General features: G+C 53.3%; 1 protein-coding gene across 1 annotated transcript in view; it reads right to left on the bottom strand.

Moving 5' to 3' along the window:
- LRRC38 (leucine rich repeat containing 38) overlaps positions 1–18,918 on the bottom strand; it is a 39,319-nt gene that overhangs the window by 15,700 nt on the left and 4,701 nt on the right. The window contains exon 4 of the mRNA XM_029945907.1: positions 18,566–18,908. Within this exon, the coding sequence (XP_029801767.1) occupies positions 18,566–18,908 (343 nt within the window). The remainder of the gene's footprint in view (positions 1–18,565; positions 18,909–18,918) is intronic.

Below are 18,918 nucleotides of genomic sequence, written 5' to 3'. Positions count from 1 at the left end.
TGATGAGTTCTCCCAGCAGCTGACACCGGGGCTGGAGAGGGTGAAGAGCAGCCACTCTCCCAAAATAGATGGTGACACAGCGGAGGGTAGATTGAGATTAATCTCTCACCCCTTGCCAACAAACGGGCCTGCGGCCAGAGAATCTCTTGGGGCCCTTCCCCTGATCCAGCCTCCCCCTAATCCAGATCAGCAATAGGCTCTCCTAAGCACTTTTTGTCATGAAAAAGATTTTCTTGTTTTCCCAAACTCCACTTACGCAAAGCCCGTGTATACGCCAAGAGGAGAGAAATAAACAAAAAGAAGGAAGATAAAGGGACCCATAAACACATGAGTAACACACTGGCTTATCCCTTTCTAGATCTTTTTCTGTGTGTACGTGCACATAAATCGTCCAAGTAGGAATCTACTCGGCCACTCTGTTGGACAACCAGACTGGGAACATCTTTCCATTCGACCCGTATAATTACCAAACATCACAAGTAATGGCTGCAGACACTGTCTTGTGTAGACGAGCCATGATTGACTTACACAATCCCAGGGCCGTTCTAGAGGGTTTTCTTACTCGAAGCAATCTGCTATGGGCATCCGCGTACACATTCTTAATTATCTCCCTGAGTACATTCCCACAGGTTGAAGACTGTCCGCTGGACTTGCGACAGTGATGGATTTTGTCACTTTTCCATCTTGGCCAATCTCATAAGCCATAAAAGAGCATGGTTGTGGACTTAATTTACATTTCTCTGCTTGCTAGAAGAGCTAGATGTTGTATTGTGTGCTCATTGACCCCTTGGAGTGGCTCTTCAGTGAACTGCCAGCCCAGGACCTGTACTAAGAGCTTCACAGGTCTTATCAAAGGGTGAGAAGGCCCTGGTGTCAAGGAGGGATGGGGAGAGGGTGCACCTGATCGTCTCCACCCAACCCACAGCCAGAGCCCACCTCCCAGAGGAAGGACCAACCCCTGGGCATCTGTCTCACTGGCCTCGGCCAATGCTCCTCCTCCTATCACTCTCCTCTCCTGCTCTCCAGAGTAAGAGGCCTCAGTTTGGGGGTGAAATGCTGCCAGGCCCTGCCTGCCAGCCTCCCAGAACTCCAAGCCCAAAGGGCCAGGAGACAGAAGCACCCTTGTGTTGTTTCACATGCTCAGCCAGGCTTCCGGCCAGGGCTTCGTGATTTCACAGCAGCTTAAAGGGTTAGATCCAGACACATATGTGAGTCCACCCCCAACCCACTTTGCCCCTTTATTATACAGATGAGAAGCCCAGTGAAGTCAGACACCCTAAGGTCACATGGAGGTTAGATGGAGCCCAGGTTTCCTGACTCCTAGTTTTGTGCTCTATCCAAGCATCTGGCTCTTAGTTTACTCTGAGCACCTGAAGCTGTGGGCACCATGGCCCTTGCTGCAGCCTCTTGGTGTTGCAGACGAAGTCTTCTTGGGGAGGCCTCCATGCAGGGGGTGCTAGGAACACCAGCTCTAATTTCCCATAGTGCTGGCCCTTGTTCCCCACCGTAACTTTCATTAAATATGGGCTGCTGCATCAGGGGAACTTCCCAACGGTCCTCCGTGTGCAGACACTTTGTCTGATTAAATCATCAGCTCGTTTCTACCGGGGGAAGGTGCACCGGCAGCGTCGGGTCAAGGGCTCCCGCTTGGCTCCACAGAGCATGCTGTATAGAATGGACAGCAGAGTGCAGTCGGTCCTGTGCCAGGGTTGTGACTTGTGTCTGCTGTCCTACCCTCCAGCCTGACTTGCAGTCCTGGACCTCAGAGCACCCACATCAGTCACTGCACAAGCACAGAAGATCGACAGACTCACAGTGCAGTTTTCCCAGCCTGCCCTCCTCCTGGGAAGAAATGAGCAGAGATGATCACTAAGGGCTGAAAATCTTATCCTCTCGGGAGGCAGGCATGCGTTTCCACTACCGTCACCAGCACCACCAGCACTGCCATCATCTGGACCATCATCACCATTGCTATTTCTACTACCTGTCCCACGTCTACGATTTGCACCATGACGTCTCCCACCTGTCCCATGTCCACCATGTCCACCATGAAGTCACCTCCACCATTTCTACCACTACCATCACTGCCACCTCAGTAGCAAACACTATTTGCTAGTCTTAGAGATACTCACCTGTGTCTAGTTATTACTGATGATCTAGTTAAAGAGAACATTCTGGCAGGTTCTTCTGTATGGGGAAGTCTAAGACTGGTCCCCTGAGTCTAGTACCTCCAATACTCAAGGTGATCAATGTTCCATGTTGCCACGGCGTATTCAGGGACACCCACTTTGGCTCTCTCCCTGGACCTGTCCTTCGGAGTTCTCACTGCCCCAAGGAAATCTCTAATAGTGGGCCCCTCGCCAGGTGGATGCAGTGATGTGATGAGATGCAGTGATGTGTTGGGTGTGTTACGGATAATGAGGGGCACGCATGGGAAGTGGGTCCCCTCCAGATATACTATTGAGATGGCATCTGATAGAGAAGTAATATTTATTGCAACTCTTACTGTTTACCATGAACTCTGATGAGTTCACCATTATCAACTCACTTAATTCTCTTCCTCTACAGCCCTTTGGACCATAGCAGGCATTTGGTGATGGTTGAAGAAATCACCAACTTCCATCACCAGAACTCATTTCAGCCTGCAAAACTGAAACCTTGACCCCATTAAACACTAATTCCCCCTTTTCCCCACCCCAGTCCCTGGCACCCTCCATTCTGTTTCTGTCTCTATGAATTTAATCCCTGTGCAGTGCCTCAGATAAGTGGAAGCTGGAGTAATTTTGTCTTTTTGTGACTGGCCTATCTTACTGGGTGTAATGTCCCAAGGGTCATCCATGTTATGGTAGGTGTCAGAGTGTCCTTCCTCTTAAGGCTGACTGGTATCCCATTGTAAGGACAGACTGCATTTTGCTTATCTATTTACCTCTCGATGGACACGTGGGTTGCTTCTGCCCTTTGGGTGTTGTGAATAATACCACTATGAACTTGAACGGACAAACGTAAGGTATTTTTTAGACGCAGAGACCAGGGCTCAGAGAAGCTGTGTGACTTGCCCAGAGTCACACACTTGTCTGTGAGGACCTGGATTTAAAGGCAAGCCTGGCTGTCAGCAAAGCCCAGTCTCTCTCCACGACACCATGGCATCCTCGGGACTGTGTGGGCTCACGCACACAGCGGCTGTTTCTGGAACTCCCCCGGGCCGCACTCTGGTGGACAGTTTCATCCCGGTTGTGAAACTGGCCTTCGTGTCTCCCCATCTCTGCTCAGTGGTGCCGCCTTCCCTCTCTCGTCTGGACCCCGTCCATCCTTCCCTCCCAGCATGAGACACCTGCCTCTCTCTGGAGCTCCCTGGTGGCCACTTATGACGGTCACTCCTGCACAGCCAATGGTCTGTGAGGCCAACACAGCAATTCTGATTTTCCTGGGAAGTCAGGAATCAGGTCGGTTCTTTTGTTATATTTATGACTCTGCCAGCAGCTAGGGGACCAAGGGTAGACCTGGGGTTCCCTAAACAGACACCTCCCCTGGAGGTTTTCAGTAGATCCCAGTACTGTGACAACTGCAGTCACCAGGGCCAGAGCTGCGCTGTGTTTGGAAGCGACCGCGGGGTCGGAGGTCGGCAGGGGCCGGGGCTGGAGGGGGGTTGTCATTAGAAGCAACCTCTGCGGGCAGAGAGGCCCTCCCCTTTACAGACCCTCCACTTTCACAGGTGGGGAAACAGACCCAGAGAGCTGCAGTGAATTCCCTACGGCAGACAGAATAACGGCCCCAAGATGTCCATGCCCTAATCCTTGGAATCTGTGATAATGTTACCTCAAAAGGGACTTTGGAGATGTGTGATTATGGGTCTTGAGATGGGGAGATAATCCTGATTATCCAGGTGGGCCCAATGTAGTCACCAGATTCCTTACAAGACGGGGGCAGGAGGGCCGACCTCAGGGAGGAGATGTGGCAGAGGTCACAGTGATGTGGACCACGAGCCAAGGAGTGTGGGGCAGCCGTTAAAGCCGGGGAAGGCCAAAGGGGCACAGCCATCTCGATTGCAGCCTGTACGGCCTGTTGTGGTTTTTTAACTGTTTATTTACTTATTTTGAGAAGGTGGAGAGCAGAAGGGTGGAGAGAGAGCGAGACGAAGAATCCCAAGCAGGCCTCACACCATCAGCGCGGAGCCCAACATGGGGCTTGAACTCCCAAACCGTGGGATCTTGGCTGAAACCAAGAGTCACTGACGCTTAAGTGACAGAGCCCCCCAGGTCCCCCCCGTGAGACCTGCTTTGGACTTTAGACTTACAGAACTGTAAGATTATGGATCTGTGTTATCCGAAGACATGAGTTTTGTGGTAATCTGTTACAGGAAATGAACACAAAACTAACAGCCCCCGAGATCAGACAGTGGGTCAGGGGCAGAGCCCTGCCTGGGAGCCGACTGTCACCCTGAGCACCTGCAGCAACGCCACGTACCAGTGGCTCAGTGGAGCCTCCGGAACTGGGTCCCTGGGGAGGCGGCACGCGTGTTGATTTACAGCTGCTAATAATAACAGCTGCTGTTTATGAGGGCTTTCAGCGTATCTGGCACTGTGCTAAGTCCGTGACAAGGGTTATCTCTTTGACCCTCATGAGAGACTCATGAATATTACTGTCCACATTTTATGCATGAGAAAACTGAAGCACAGAGAGGTTAAGTGATCTGCCCAGGCTCATACAGCTAGTAAATACAGGAGCGGGTTTTAAATAGGGGTGGGGGGCTCTACATGCAAAGCCTGAGTACTCAGCCGCTGTGACACATCCCCATCCGCTGAGTAATGAGCAGGATGAGAGAATAGCACTAGCCTGGAATCGGGGGCTGCTCTTCGTTAGTTTGCTGTGTGGCTTTGGGCAAGTCACTCAATCTCTCTGAGCCATAGTTTCCTAATGGAAAATAAAGAAGGATGGACTAGATAACTCTATAATCTAAGCTTGTTGAGTTTTCTGGAATGTTCCCTCCAAGAGAGCAAAGCTTTTGTTGGAGTCGCGGCCATGTCCTTCACACTTGGAGCTGAATTTGTTTTCACGGATGTTTAGTCTGCTCTGGCTTCTGCTAAGATATTCAGGGATTCAGGCCAGGCTCTGAATCTGGAAAGCTCTGGATTCAGTTGGGTTCTGAGCTCAAAGCAGAGTGTCTGGACCCAAGGGGATGGGCTTGTAGCTGAGGCACCCTGCTTTCTGACGTGAAATTTGAGAAGCTGCAAAGTGACTACTGACAAGGATCCTGGGGCCTCCACTCTGGCCGGTGTCCTGGGCCAAGTTACATTAACCAGTCTGTGCCTTGGCTTTCTCACCTGTGAAATGGGCTGATGTTGGCCGGAAACATTCTCTCTGAAAGACCCTAACAGACTTGGAACTGTGCCATCCACTGTAGTCGCCACTGGCCACGTGCTGAGAAGTTGCTACACAGCCAGCCTGCACGGAAAAGTGCTGCTGGTGGAAAATACACCCCAGAGTTTGAAGGCTTCGTATGAAAAGACAATAGACAAATATCTCATGAATGACTTTTCTATTGGCTCCGAGTTGAAACAAGGAACGTTCTGGATGTGCTGGATTAAATAAAATATTAAAATTAATTTCACCTGCTTATTTGCGGCTCACTTTGTCTTTCCACTGGGTGGAGCTACCTTAGGGTGCTTAGCTCAGTGCCTGGGACACAGCCAGGCACACACAAAATAAGCAGGGCAGCCTGCTCGAGGCAGGGGGCAGGGACACCCCCCCAGTGAAATAAACAAGAGCCCGATTTGCACCTATAGGGCTGATTTCCCCAACATGAAAGGGAAAGCAATTTGCTTCAACGACGTCATAAAATCTGGACACCATATTGCAGGCTATTCAACCCTAGCTCCTGGGCGTTTGCTGGCAATCCTTGGCGGTCCTTGGCCCGTGGACCTTGACCTCCTTCTTCATCATTACATGCCTTCTCCCTTTCAGGCCGTGTCCAAATTTCCCCTCTTCATAAGGGCATTGTTCATGTTCATCTTGCTTTCGGGCCCACCCTGATGACCTTATCCTGACTAATGACATCTGCACCGACCTTTGGATGAATCACGTTTTTGACATGTGAGGCCCTTGCCACCTGGGCAGTGATGGCCCCTCCCAGGGTCAGCCAATTCCTAGAGACCGTAAGTCAACACTCCGCTTGAAAATGTACCTTCAATATGCAAACTGACTGCTCCACATCCCCACCCACCTTCTTCTGTCAGACTCTTGCAGTCTGGAGTACTGTCTCCTGCCCTGGATGACGCCAGGGACAGGGACCAGACGACCTGGGGACCACCCGTAGAGCACCCAGCCTGCCCCACTTCTTCAAACTAGCCAACCCCAAACCTTCCCAGCCCATCTACCCTGCCCCTTCCTCCTGCAAAAACCACACTAACGATTCTTGCTTGCACCTTTCGTCACCCTTCCCCTCCCACCATCCCTGGTGCCTCCTGGGGTGGCCTGCGTGGCATCCACACTTCCTGTTTCTAGAGATCTGTGAGCATTAGCGTCCTCCTTCATGACGGTCATTTCTGGGTCTGCAGGTCTTACTGGGCCTGATTAAAACAAATCCTAGATACATTTAAAACAGCCATATCCCTGGGCGCCTGGGTGGCTCAGTCAGCTCAGAGCCTGGAGCCTGCTTCTGATTCTGTGTCTCCCTCTCTCTCTGCCCCTCCCCTGTTCACACTCTGTCTCTGTTTTTCTCAAAAATAAACATTTAAAAAATTAAAAATAAATAAATAAACATTAAAAAAATAAAACAACCGTATCTCCAAATAAGGTCATAATCTGAGTCACTGAGGATCAGGGCTTGCACATCTGATTTTGGGGAGACATAATTAAGCCCATAGCATTCCCTTCCCGTCATTCCTTGCTGTAAAATGTGCAAGAACTCCTCAAGTCAGGGTCCCAGCAGGAGAACATGGCCCACCCAAACTGGGTTATTTGAAGGGGGCCCAACAAAGGGGCTATTTACAAAGGTGTGGACTGGCCTCTGGAAGTCAGCAAAAGGCAGTGTGGTGGCCAGAGCTCCACTAGCGGGATGAGGTGACTTTGTCTGAAAGGATAAGGGGACAACCTGGAGAAGCCAGAAGACAGAGCTGCCACTAACGCACATGTGTGCACCTGTCTGTCACATGCGGTTAGGTAAGGTGGAAAAGGGGGGGGACATAATATTTACCCCATTGTGCAAAAATTCTGTGCCATTCCAGAAAAGGCCAGACTATAGAGACAGTGAAAAATCAGTGTTTCCCAGACAGGGGTCTCAGAGGGAAGGGAGAAGAATAAATATGTGGAACACTGGATGTTTTTAGGACAGTGAAATTCCCTGTGTGACACCATGATGGGGGATACATGACATTCTCCATTTGTCCAAACTCACAGGACGTACATCACAAAGAGTGAACCTTAGTGTCAACTGTGGGTTTTAGGTAATAATAATGTAATAGTGTCGTTGGTTCTTCTATTGTAACAAATGGACCAACAAATGCAAGGTGTCAGCAAGAGGGGAGGTGGGGGGGTTATGGGAACTCTCTGTATCATCTGCTTAATTTTCCATAAACCTAAAACAGCTCCAAAACATAGTCTATTAATTATTTTTTTAATAAAATAAAATAACTCTTTCACCCAGAGAAAATCACCAGTGGCACTTGGCTGCCTGCCCTTTCGAGTTCTCTTTCCGTGGGACTCAGTTCTTTCTCCTGGCCTCCCCGGGGGCTCCCTGCAAGCTTTCCCAGCCTCCTCACCCCTGCACTGGCTGGGCAGTCCTTCCTCCCCTCACCGCCTCCTCCCTCTGCTCCTGTCCCCACCAATGAACACTAAAGCTGAAGTTTTTCCATCGTCTGGCAGTTCTGAGACCTGGGGTGCCCGCCCTCTCTCCCATGTCCCGTCAAGGGGGTGCAGTGTTAGCCCCCCATTGTTGCTCTGTGGTTCTGTCTAGGGGTCTGAAGGCCTAGAAACCGCTGTCTTGTAATTTTACTGGGTTGACAATGGCCCCTCTCTTTTGCAAGTGCTCCCTGGTTTTCTTCTAAAGCTCTTTTTATGTATTTCTCTGATCACCGGGGGTTTGGGGAAGGGGGCAGACAAAGAAACCAAAGCCCGGAAAAGTCAGCGACCTGCCCTCCACTCTAAGCTCCCAGCCCCTCAGCGTGACCATGGGCAACTTTCATGTCTGGTGCAGATGGCCATTTACGGAGGTTATGTTTAAAAACAGATATATTGGGGCGCCTGGGTGGCTCAGTCAGTTAAGCTTCTGGCTTCAGCTCAGGTCATGATCTCATGGTCCGTGGGTTCGAGCCTCACATCAGGCTCTGTGCTGACAGCTCAGTGCCTGGAGCCTGTGTCCGATTCTGTGTCTCCCTCTCTCTCTGACCCTCCCCTGCTCATGCCACCTCTCTCCGTCTCTCAAAAATAAATAAAAAACATTTAAAAAATAATAAAAAATAAAAACAGATATGTCATTGGTGTCTTGTGAAAAAGCAAGGCTATCCCAATTACTTTGCGGGGGGGGTCTTTTCTTTTTTTTTTCTTTTTTAAAATTTATTTTTGGGAGAAAGTGTATGAGCAGGGGGCTGGGAGCAGAGAGAAAGAGAAACAGAAAATCCCAAGCAGGGGAGCCCAATGAGGGCCTCGAACTCACAAACCGTGAGATCATGATCTGAGCTGAAGTCTGACGCTTAACTGACAGCCCCCCAGGCGCCCCTGGGGGGTCTTTTTTGATATGAAGATGGACAAGAGGAGAACATACTCTTGTACCTCCTTATTTAAAACACAGCTGCTGGGGGGTAGGGCCTGTGGCAAGGGACCGACCCCAGAGATTCTCACTACGGGTGGGGCCTCTCCAGACCCTCTCTTCCTATGATCTGGAGGAGGCTGGCTCAGGAGGGGCCAGAACCAGCCACAATCAGAGCAAGAGGGAGTCCTCACTGCCATCTAGCCCAGGGGCCAAAGACTGGAAGCCACAGGAGGGACCAGCATGTTTAGGGAGCTCCAGCACTGACTCTAGATTGTTTCTCGTGGGCTTGTGCTCTCTGGCTCTGCTCCCGCCCCACCTTCTCCAATGACTCCCACCTGTTGCCCCGAAAGGTCTCTGAGGTGATCTAGGGAAACTCAGAGAGAGAGAGACAGACAGACAGACAGAAGACGGGACTCACAGGTCCCACAGGCAGCTCTGATGCAGCCAGGACCAGGATTCGAATTCCTGTCTCTCCAGTTTGGGTTGACTTCTAAGAATCCTCCTTTAATCCCGAGGGGCCTGATGCTCCCTCAAGGTCCTGACCCCTGTCCTTGACATTTATCCCATGACCAGCCCAGGGGATGGGCGCAGTGGGGCACCAGGGGCTCCTTGAGCAGCAGCCTCTGAAGCAGAGGGGTCAGGCTGAGAGCCAGTGGGAGGATGTGCTGCAAAAACACAGCGCCCGTCTACGTGGATCATCAAATGCTTGGATTTGACCAGCAATGCAGAAACCCAGCGGGATTTGTAACGCTGTGTGCAGATTCGGGCTGTGCATCAATCAGCATTTCTAGGATTTGCAGGAAAAAAATAGCTCCTATGTGTGGTGGTGAAGGAAATTGCATTTTGAGCTTTATCATATAATGTCACTTGAGGTCAAAGGGCAGATGCCATCCCCTGTATTTGACTGAGGAGTCACTGGGACCCAGGGACGTCAGGGGATTTATCGGCCGTCAGACAGCTAACTGCAAGCAGGGCCACGGTCATGGATGCCTCGCGGTGGCCTGCCCAGCCCCCCCACGCCCTGGCAGCCCCTGTGTACAATGTCACTGCAGCCATCTCCGCAGCTGCCTGGACCGGGAGGGACGGCTCCCCCGTGGAGCCAGACACAGCCTCCTCCAGGGACCTGGAAGTTGGGACCAGCAGAGCACAGGGTGTCCCAGCCCGCTGATGTCGTGCACAGAGCGGTCTCTGCCTGGGCCACGAGGGTGAGAAAGGAGAACGAGCCCGTCAGCACGTGGAGAGGAGGCTAAGGAAGCGTGGGAGGCAAAGGTGACAGCGGGAGAGGGGCCCTGTGCTCCGTGGGGCCTCCCAGGTCTCAGCCACAGAACTTCCTGGGGCCCGACGGCCCGGGACCTGGGCTTCCCCGTGACACCCCACATCCTTGCCAGAAGCTCTTCTGTTTCCTTACGCCGGATGGAATCAGCTTCCGGTTCAGCTGGGTTCACTGAGATCAATGGCCTCGGTGACCCGAACTCTGTCACCAGCCACTCACCCTGCACCTTGCAGAGCAGAGAATGGCAGGGCACTAGTCACTCACGCCAATACTCCCAGATGACCGCCCCTTCATCCTGCCAGTGGGGCCCCAGCAGAGAGGCGGGCCCCCTCCCTCCTTCACAGTGGAGAGCCTGGGGCTCAGGGGGCGATGGGGTCTGGCCAGGACCCCACAGATCTGGTACAGGAACCCACAGGACCTTCCCTCCAGGCCTCTGCCTTTGTTGAAAGACGGTCTGGACATCCTCTGCAGTTGGAGAGGGTTATTTGCTGAGGACAAAAGCCAAGGCCAGCGACCTCTGTGACAGAGGCCTTGGGCACATGCATTCATCTGCTCACATGTGCCCACAGCCCCACGGAGCCCTTTTGACGCTGGGCGTGGCCCCGGGTGCTGAGGACACAGCGGTGAGCATGCTGGTGTCCGGGAACTTGTGCCTCTACAGGGACGTGAGATACCTTGTGGACAAGGTCAAGTGGACCTCGTGAGTGCTAAGACACAAACTCAACAGAGATGAGACCTACCTCGGCAGCAGGGTAGATGGGGAAGGTCCCGGAAGTGGGGCCTCTGACTGGGGACCTGATGGTGAGGGAGATGCAGCCATTTGAGGAGGAAATGTCCTAGCGGGAGAGAAGCAGTAAGTTCAGGGGTCCTGGTTGGACAGCGGTGCTTGGCATGTTCCAGGGACAGCTGGGGGGGTTCCGTGTGGCTGGGGTGGGGCCAGGCAGCGATGGCGAGCAGGAGAGGGGAGGTACTGTGGGGCATGGGAGGGAGCTGGCTTATTCTAAGTGCAGTGGAAGTCATCTTCCAAACATGCCACACACGGTACCAGCCTCTGGGGATTCATGGAAGAAAAAGACGTATCCTGTGTCCTCCAAACAGGCCAGACCTGTGACCGGGCAGCATCAAGCAGTGGTCACAGAGGTGGTACGAGATCCAGTAAGGTCACACAGGGAAGGCTCCCAACCCCAGTGGGAGGTTGGGAGGCTAAACAGGGCCAGGAAGGTAAAGAAGTAAAGGTGGGGATGGAGAGTGAGGGCAGGAAGGTGGGATCTGAAACCTGTGACAGCCAGGGCAGAAGCCTGAGGACAGGAGCCAGGGACAGCCCACAGGACCGAAGTCATGCACCCTGTGGTAGGCCGGTAGCGCCCACATTCGGGACAGACGTGGTATCCTGCAGGCTGTGTCTGATCCTCGTGACAACCCACGCGCGTCTGTGGAGGTCTTGCTGTGCCGTCACTGACACAGCCAGCCTGAAAGTGACCAGGCCTGCCAGGCCCTTCCTTCCAAACCACACCCAATACCATGAGATTCTGGGATAACTGGGACTGGACGGGCCCCTGGCTGGAAGGCCTCACCCTTCGGGTACGTGAGTCTGCCGGCAACCAGCTAAGAGCCACCGGGGGGCCTCTCGGAAACAAGTCCCCGGCTGCGTCCCCCAGGGCTGCCCTCGATGGGCAGAGGTGGGTCACCGTCCTCCGTTGCCCAGCAGTGAGGCTGCCCTTCGAGGTAACTGACGGAACGGCACGACCAATGTGACATTTTCAGAAAGATCCAGTGTTTGGGACGAAGTCGCCGGCCTCAGCCAGGCTCTCCTGGGAGCCAACAAGTCAGGGCCGGGTGGCCTTGGGTCACACTTGCAGCTCACTCTCCACAGGGACCGCAGACCCCAGTGCCCGTAAAAGCTGACGCTTGGCTCCGGACACCAGTGATGATGAGAGCGGTGTCACCCTGTGACTCGACTCTAATTAAGAGACGAGTTAAGAACTCGTTAGCCGGTGCATGCAGGACGTGCACAGACCTCAGAGGCCACCCGAGGAGCGGACGCAGACCTGTCGAGCCTCTGCCGGGAACGTGATTCTCGGGTGTATAAACACACCCACGACATCCCCTCAAACGGTCAGATTAAAGCGAGAAGATGTCCCTGCTTTGCCTGTGGGGAGACATGTTTAAAAATAATAACACATCACAAGCCCGGTCTTCCCCATTGGCCAATGGGGCTGCCTGTCTAGGGTACAATTAGGCACGATGAATCCAGAGGTTTAAAATAACCACAAGCGTTCACCTTGCATTTCTGCCTCAAAGAGTTTGCACCAAAGAAATGAAACTCCAAGAAGCATCCACAAGCGTTACACGTGTGGGATGTTTAGTTCAGCACCGTTTACATATAAAAAAATCAATAAATAAAGATAAAAGGAAATAAATCACATTTCCAACAACAGGAGATGGGGGTCAATGAATGAATCCATAAAATGATATATTCCGTGGCCATTAAGGGTTACGTGTTCAGGGCACCTGGGTGGCTCAGTCAGTTAAACATCTGACTCTTGGTTTTGGCTCAGGTCATGATCTCCCGGTTTATGAGTTCAAGCCCCACATCAGGCTCTGTGCTGACCGTGAAGAGCCTACTTGGGATTCTCTCTCTCTCTCTCTCTCTCTCTCTCTGCTGCTCCTGTGCTCTCACTCTCTCTTAACAATAAATAAACTTTAAAAAAACGATTACATTTTCTAGGGGTGCCTGGGTGGCTCAGTCGGTTAAGCCTCCAACTCTGGATTTCGGCCCAGGTCATGATTTCACAGCCCCGCGTCGGGCTCCGTACTGACATGCAGGGCCTGCTTGGGATCCTCTCTCTCTGCCCCTCTCCAGCTCGTGTGCGCTTTCTCTCTCACTCTCTCTCAAAGTAAATAGATAAACTTAAAAACATATATTACATATTCTAAATCTTTTTTTTTTTTAATGTTTATGTGGTTTTGAGAGGGAGAACACGAGCAGGGGCGGAGAGAGAGGATCTGAAGTGGGCTCCGTGCTGTCAGCAAAGAACCAGACTCGGGGCTTGAACTCATGAACCACGAGATCATGACCTGAGCTGAAGTCAGACCCCTAACCAACTGAGCCCCCCAGGTGCCCCCAGCTTACATTTTCAAAGTACTGTAATGACAGGAAACTCTCACAATCCAACAGGAGAAAAACATCAGTAATAATAGCTAGAAAACCACAACAATGTGTTTAAAAGTATGGATGTGCATAAGAATAAAACCAGAATCAAATACAGCAAAACTTGAGTCGTGGTGGGATTCCGGGGGGTTTCTATTTCCTTCACGAGACTTATCTACATTTTCCACATATATAAGGAGGTTGCTATGTTATAATTGGGGAAATAAAACCGCTTTTATTTCTAAAGAAAATGAAGTAGAGTCACCTTGGAGCCCCCTGCGAGGAAAGCCCCGTGTTACCGCCAGCAAAGCGTCAGTTTTCATCCCTTTCACTGAAACTCTGTTTATTTGTCAGTACGGAAAGCCGTCCCCACTCGTCTGACCGTGCCAGGCCCTCGTCACAGCTGACACGAGGAATGGAAGAGGGGGGCGGCTCCCCCAGCGCGGTGAGTCGGGGCTGGAAGGCCGGGTTAGCCATGTGACTTGTCCAGGACCTTGCCTTCCGTGACACCCCTTTCTAGAGAGGGCTCGGGGACCCCCGAGGGCTGAGCCCTCAAAAATGTTTGGATACTCCAGGCACTATCATGGGCTTTCTCTAGGAGGCTGCCCACCCAAAGAGCCAGGGTTAGAGACCCAAAGCATGACCTGTGGCCCCCTGGTCCCCCTTCCCACCGCCAGCCCTTTTCTTCCTAGAGCTGCCTGGGTCGAGGTCTCCGGGTGCAAGATGAGCTCAGATCTCTTCGCCGGAACCGCAGGCTGTGACCTGCAGGCCACGTGTGCCATGGTTAGAGACGGGTAAAGAAGGTGTCTAGGCAATTTGGCCTCCCACCTGGGACCCGCATGTGCGCAGAGTGGCGTGGTGCGGGTTGTGGACAGTCCGCTGGTTCCATGCGCAGCCCCTTGCATGGAGGCTTCTCAAACCCAGCAACCTTTCCTCCCTGTGGCTCCCAGAGCTAGGCTGGGGACAGGTGAGGTGTCCTGTGAGCCCGGAGTCCTGAGCGGTCTGCCCCCACCCTATCGCACAGAGACCACGGCCTCCTAGAATCCAGAAGGGGACTCTCTGGAAGGAGCTGGCCTCCCCAGCCTCAAGGACAATATTCCCTCCCCTTGAAACCATCGGATTTTGGAGTGGGAAGGAGACTTAAAACCCTCCTACCCACACTCCTTTGTTTACAAAAGAAAAATCTAAGGTACTGACACACCGATAATGAGCTGCTTACTGACCCAAGACAAGACCTTGGGTTTCTAGAGACGCAGAGGCCTTCCAGGGGCCCTCCTCCCTGCAGAGGCCCTCCCCCCTGCATGGCTTCTGCAGGTGCCTATCCAGTAGGCCTGGGGGCCCAGGAATCTGCATTTCCACCAAGCGCCCATGCGTTTTCATTCCCAACCCATCTCCCTGGGCTGCTGTAAAGGGACCAGGTTGGGGGCCAGCATGAAAGTTGTAAAGCTCAAGGGCAGTATCTTTCCAGACACTCCCACCGCCCCCTCTCTACCCCACGGCTCGTCTGACTGGTTGCCAAGGACCCTTGCCTCCAGGTCTGGAGCCCTCTTTACCTAAAGAGGGATGGTCATTGTCCCCACCTCCCGGGGACCCACCGTGTCACCAGACCAGGTGCAGGATCTGGGGCTGGAAGGAGGGGCCGCCAGCTGTCAGCCAGGACAATCAGAGACCGGGAGGGGGCGGTGTTGGGGATAGTCTCACCTTCCTCCCTGATCTATGCGCCTCAGGAAAAATGAGGTGCAGGATCAGACACTCCCGGATGCAAACTCACCTCGGCCTCTGACCACATGACCACAAACCACTCCGTTCCTTTGCACCTTGTTGGGTAAACCGTGGGCAAAGGTAGCTGCCAGGCACAGATGTATTAAAGAGGATGGTACTTGTAACTGCCAAGTGACGTACCCCACAAGGTCAGGCCCGGTATGTTGAGCCAGGATGGCTGGGTTATATTGAATTTCAGAAAACAACAAATAACTTTGGGTGTAAGTACATCCCCAATACTGGATGAGACATACTTATACTAAAATGTGGTTCATTGTTTATCTGAAGTTCAGAGTTAATGGGGCATCCTGCGGTGGGGGTGGGGGGGTTCCTTGGTGTTTTCTTGGTTTAGTTTGTTAGCTTTGTTTGTTTTGTTGCTAAGTCGGCTGATGGGCATTCCAACAGGCCTTGCCTCCTCCTCTTTCAGGCCCAGCACCAGCCCGGCAGTCCCTCCTGAGTCCCCAGCCCCAGCCCTAACTCCCGAAGGAGCCTGGGTGGAGGGGACCTGTGGTCCCCAACGCGACCCTCCCTCCCGGCTGCAGCGTGGTCTGTGAAGGAAGCTCTCCCATCAGCACGGCGGCCGCACGAGATGCTTGCCTGGCAGATGAATGTATTTTTGTAAATGTCAGAGCCTGTCAAGGTCACTTGCTCCGCTCCTTTCTGCTTCTCTGGGGGAGGGGAGAGGGAGGCGAGGAAAATCCAATGAGGCCAGGATCCCTCTGCTCCTGGCTTTCAATCCCGTCCCCTGGGGGAGGCAGGGCACTTGCCTAGAAAACCCATGGACCTTGACTTCCCTTCGCAGGAAGTGGGTGGCCACGTCGTGGCAGGGGGCTGGACCCCTTGAGGTCCCCGTGTGCCCCTCAGCTGTTGTTAACTCTGTGCCCTCACGTCTCTGGGCCTTCCTGTTAAAACAGGTTAACAACAACAGCGCTAACACTTAATAGTTTGCTGTGTGCCAGGCACCTTTCTTAGCATTCCATAAACCATACTTTTTAATCTTCCCAATGACCCTAGGAGGTGGGCACCAGTATCATCTCCACTTCACAGAGGAGGAAACCAGGGCGCAGAAAGGTCACACGACTAGCAAGCAGTGGCGGCAGGATTTGAGCCGAGTCTGGGCCCTCAGCCACTTTGCCCTGAGCCTCGGTGAAGACACAAGGCGGGAGGAGGAGGGAAGGGGCGGCTGGCTTGCAGCGAGCACCTACGCTGTGCTAAGCACCCCTGCGCCCTCGCCAGATTCTCTGCTTCAAACCTCACAGCAAACAAGACAGGGGGTACTGTTACTGCATTCTGAAGTCAGAGGCAAGGAAAACTGAGGCTCAGAGAGAAATGGGGGTCAAAATGGAAACTCAGCTCTCTTCCATCAAGGCTCGGCTAGTCCCCTCGCCACCCACCCCGCTGGGGCTCACAGTTCTCAGGACCCCGCTCTGGTCACACGAGTGGCAGCCCCCCAGTGGGACCACACGCTCCCTTCTCGTTGCCTCCGTCCTCCCCCCGCTGAACCAGACCAACCCCCAACCAGGTCCCGGACACTGTTCCTTGCTCTGAACCTGTCCATCCTTTCCCCCCGGTCACACATCCCCATCTGGTGTCCCTTCCCTTCCCTCCATCACAGACAGTGGAGGAACAGCATCGAACAGTGTCATGCTCTTTACTTTCCCCACATTATCTGGTTTGGATCCTGACAACTACGCGGTCAGACAGACCGCCCCGCATTACCCATGGCCCAATTTCATGTGGGAGGAAGATAGGGTTCAAAAGAGCTAAGGGATCTGGCCAGACTCTCAGTTTTTTTGCATGGGGACTCAAACCTATCTTCTGACTCTACATTCAGGGCTCTGTAGAGACATTGGAGGTCAACCAAAGCACTTTATTTATTTATTTTAATGTGTGTCTATTTTTTGAGAGAGAGAGAGACAGAGAGACAGAGAATGAGCAGAGGAGGGGTGGAGATAAGAGGGAGACACAGAACCCACAGCAGGCTCCAGGCTCCAAGCTGTCAGCACAGAGCCCGACGCGGGGTCATGGCCTGAGCTGAAGTCGAAGTCGGACGCTCAACCGACGAAGCCCCGCAAGGCGCCTCTCAAGCAAAGCACTTTAGAGATGAGGAGTCTGAAACCCAACCAGGATACAGGCCCTGTTCGAGGTCGCAGCCCTCCGTGGCAAAACCGAGACTGGAATCTAGAGCTTCTAACTCTCTTAACACCTGGCCCTCATGCAGATGGAACTGATCATGCCCACTCAACTCATCACAGGGGTGAAGGATGCCCAAACCAAAGGCAGGAGCCATCAGACCCAGGGCATACCGCCATCCCACAGTGACGTTTTTATCTGGACACTCCTATCTCCCGGAGGTGGGGAGGGTCAGGAGACCCAGGCAGCCGAGTGAAGGCAGGTCAGATCTGTTTAGGACTTGCTCACGTGGTAGAGCCGACCTGGGCCAAAATTGCCAGCTTAGGAGCCTTCATCTGCTGGGGAGTGATCGTCCAAATGCCTGGGGGTCGTGCTTAGTAAAATATGGAGTGAATAAGGGATCACTGGGAATTCAGGGCTTAGATGAGCACCAGCATTGAAATCGCAAGAAATGGAAAAAAGATGTGTCAAAGTGAAATCTACATCTATGTCACCTTTTATAAAGTGTGACTTATAGCTCTGGGTCCCACTGTACCAAACCCTTGGGGGCAAGCGGGGAGGCCGAGTCTGGCTCTGCAAGGTCACTGCTAGGACTGATGCTCACATGTCACCAGTGGAAATCTGGAATCCACAGAGGGTAGGGACATTCTTCCTGCTCCCCATCCCCGGGTTTATCTCTGTGGATGCCAGCGTCCCCTCTTTTCAGCTCTGCCTTTTGCTTCTTCCGCCAGCCTTAGCAAGGCCCCTTAACTTCTGTGCCCTCTGTGTCCCCATCTGCTGAAGGGATCCGTATGTCCATGTCGCCATTGGAAAAGCATGCCAGGAAAGGAAAGGGTGCGCCAGGCTGCTAAGGTTTTTGTTCAGCTATTTCACATCTGGGCCACAAAGCCACAGAACTGCACATCTTTCCTGCATCACTGGCTTTTAGCGGGCTGCCATTATTCCTCACCAGAAATATCTTTCATCCCTTTCAGACACAAGAGCTGAGAAACAGACCTGCTCCGGCTCTGGAGGCTGCCCGTGAGCCCTTAGAATTGGCTGGATCTTTGCGTGTTCCGCCTAGCGAGAATGGCACTCAGCTCTTTCCCACACGGGAGGGTGTCTTCCCCCTTAGGAGGGGCCCATAAGTAATCTGCAGCCACCAGTACTAAGGACCCAAAGCCTGGTGAGTTCATCTCAGGCATGGATAACAGAGAAATGATAGGTCCCCAACTTTGCAAAGTGAGTTGTTGGAGAAACAGGTGGAGAAGCATGGCATCAGGGCCCAGAAACTCCAGCGAGCCCAGAGGTGAGCCTGCCCACCCACCTCCCCCAGCAGGCCTCCGGAGGCGAAGTTCAGGCTGGAACCTGCCAGGGTTACACCTGAGCGACTCTCCTGGAACAGTTGCTCTGATGCACCCAGTCCTCCCTCGTCCAAGCTGGACCCAAGGCCACCGGCCCCCTCCCTGTCACCACCCCACCCCCCACCCCCTGCCCCGGTAAGTCCTGCCTGCAGGCTCACCTTTGGGCAGCTTGGACGCGTTCTCCTGGATCCAGGAGAAGAGATGGGCGAAGTCACAGTCACAGAGCCAGGGGTTGCCGTCCAGGCGCAGGGTGCGCAGCGCAGGGAGCGCGGCCAGGGTGGCCACGTTGAGGCTGCGAAGATTGTTGTCATTGAGCTCCAGCACCTGCAGCGACTCCAGGGTCTCGAAGGCGGCTTCGTGCACGCCCGCCAGGTTGTTGTTGGCCAGGCTCAGCTTGACCAGCCTCCCGGCCGAGCGGAAGGCGCCGGCGCCCAGCTGGGTCAGGTTGTTGTAGCTGAGGTCGAGGAAGGCCAGCTTGGCCGAGCCGCTGAACGTGCCCTCCTCCAGGGAG

Source organism: Suricata suricatta, chromosome 8, assembly GCF_006229205.1.
Source record: "Suricata suricatta isolate VVHF042 chromosome 8, meerkat_22Aug2017_6uvM2_HiC, whole genome shotgun sequence".
Lineage (NCBI taxonomy): Eukaryota > Metazoa > Chordata > Mammalia > Carnivora > Herpestidae > Suricata > Suricata suricatta.
The sequence above is the reverse complement of the archived record's forward strand: the minus strand, read 5'-3'. Positions and strand labels throughout refer to the sequence as shown.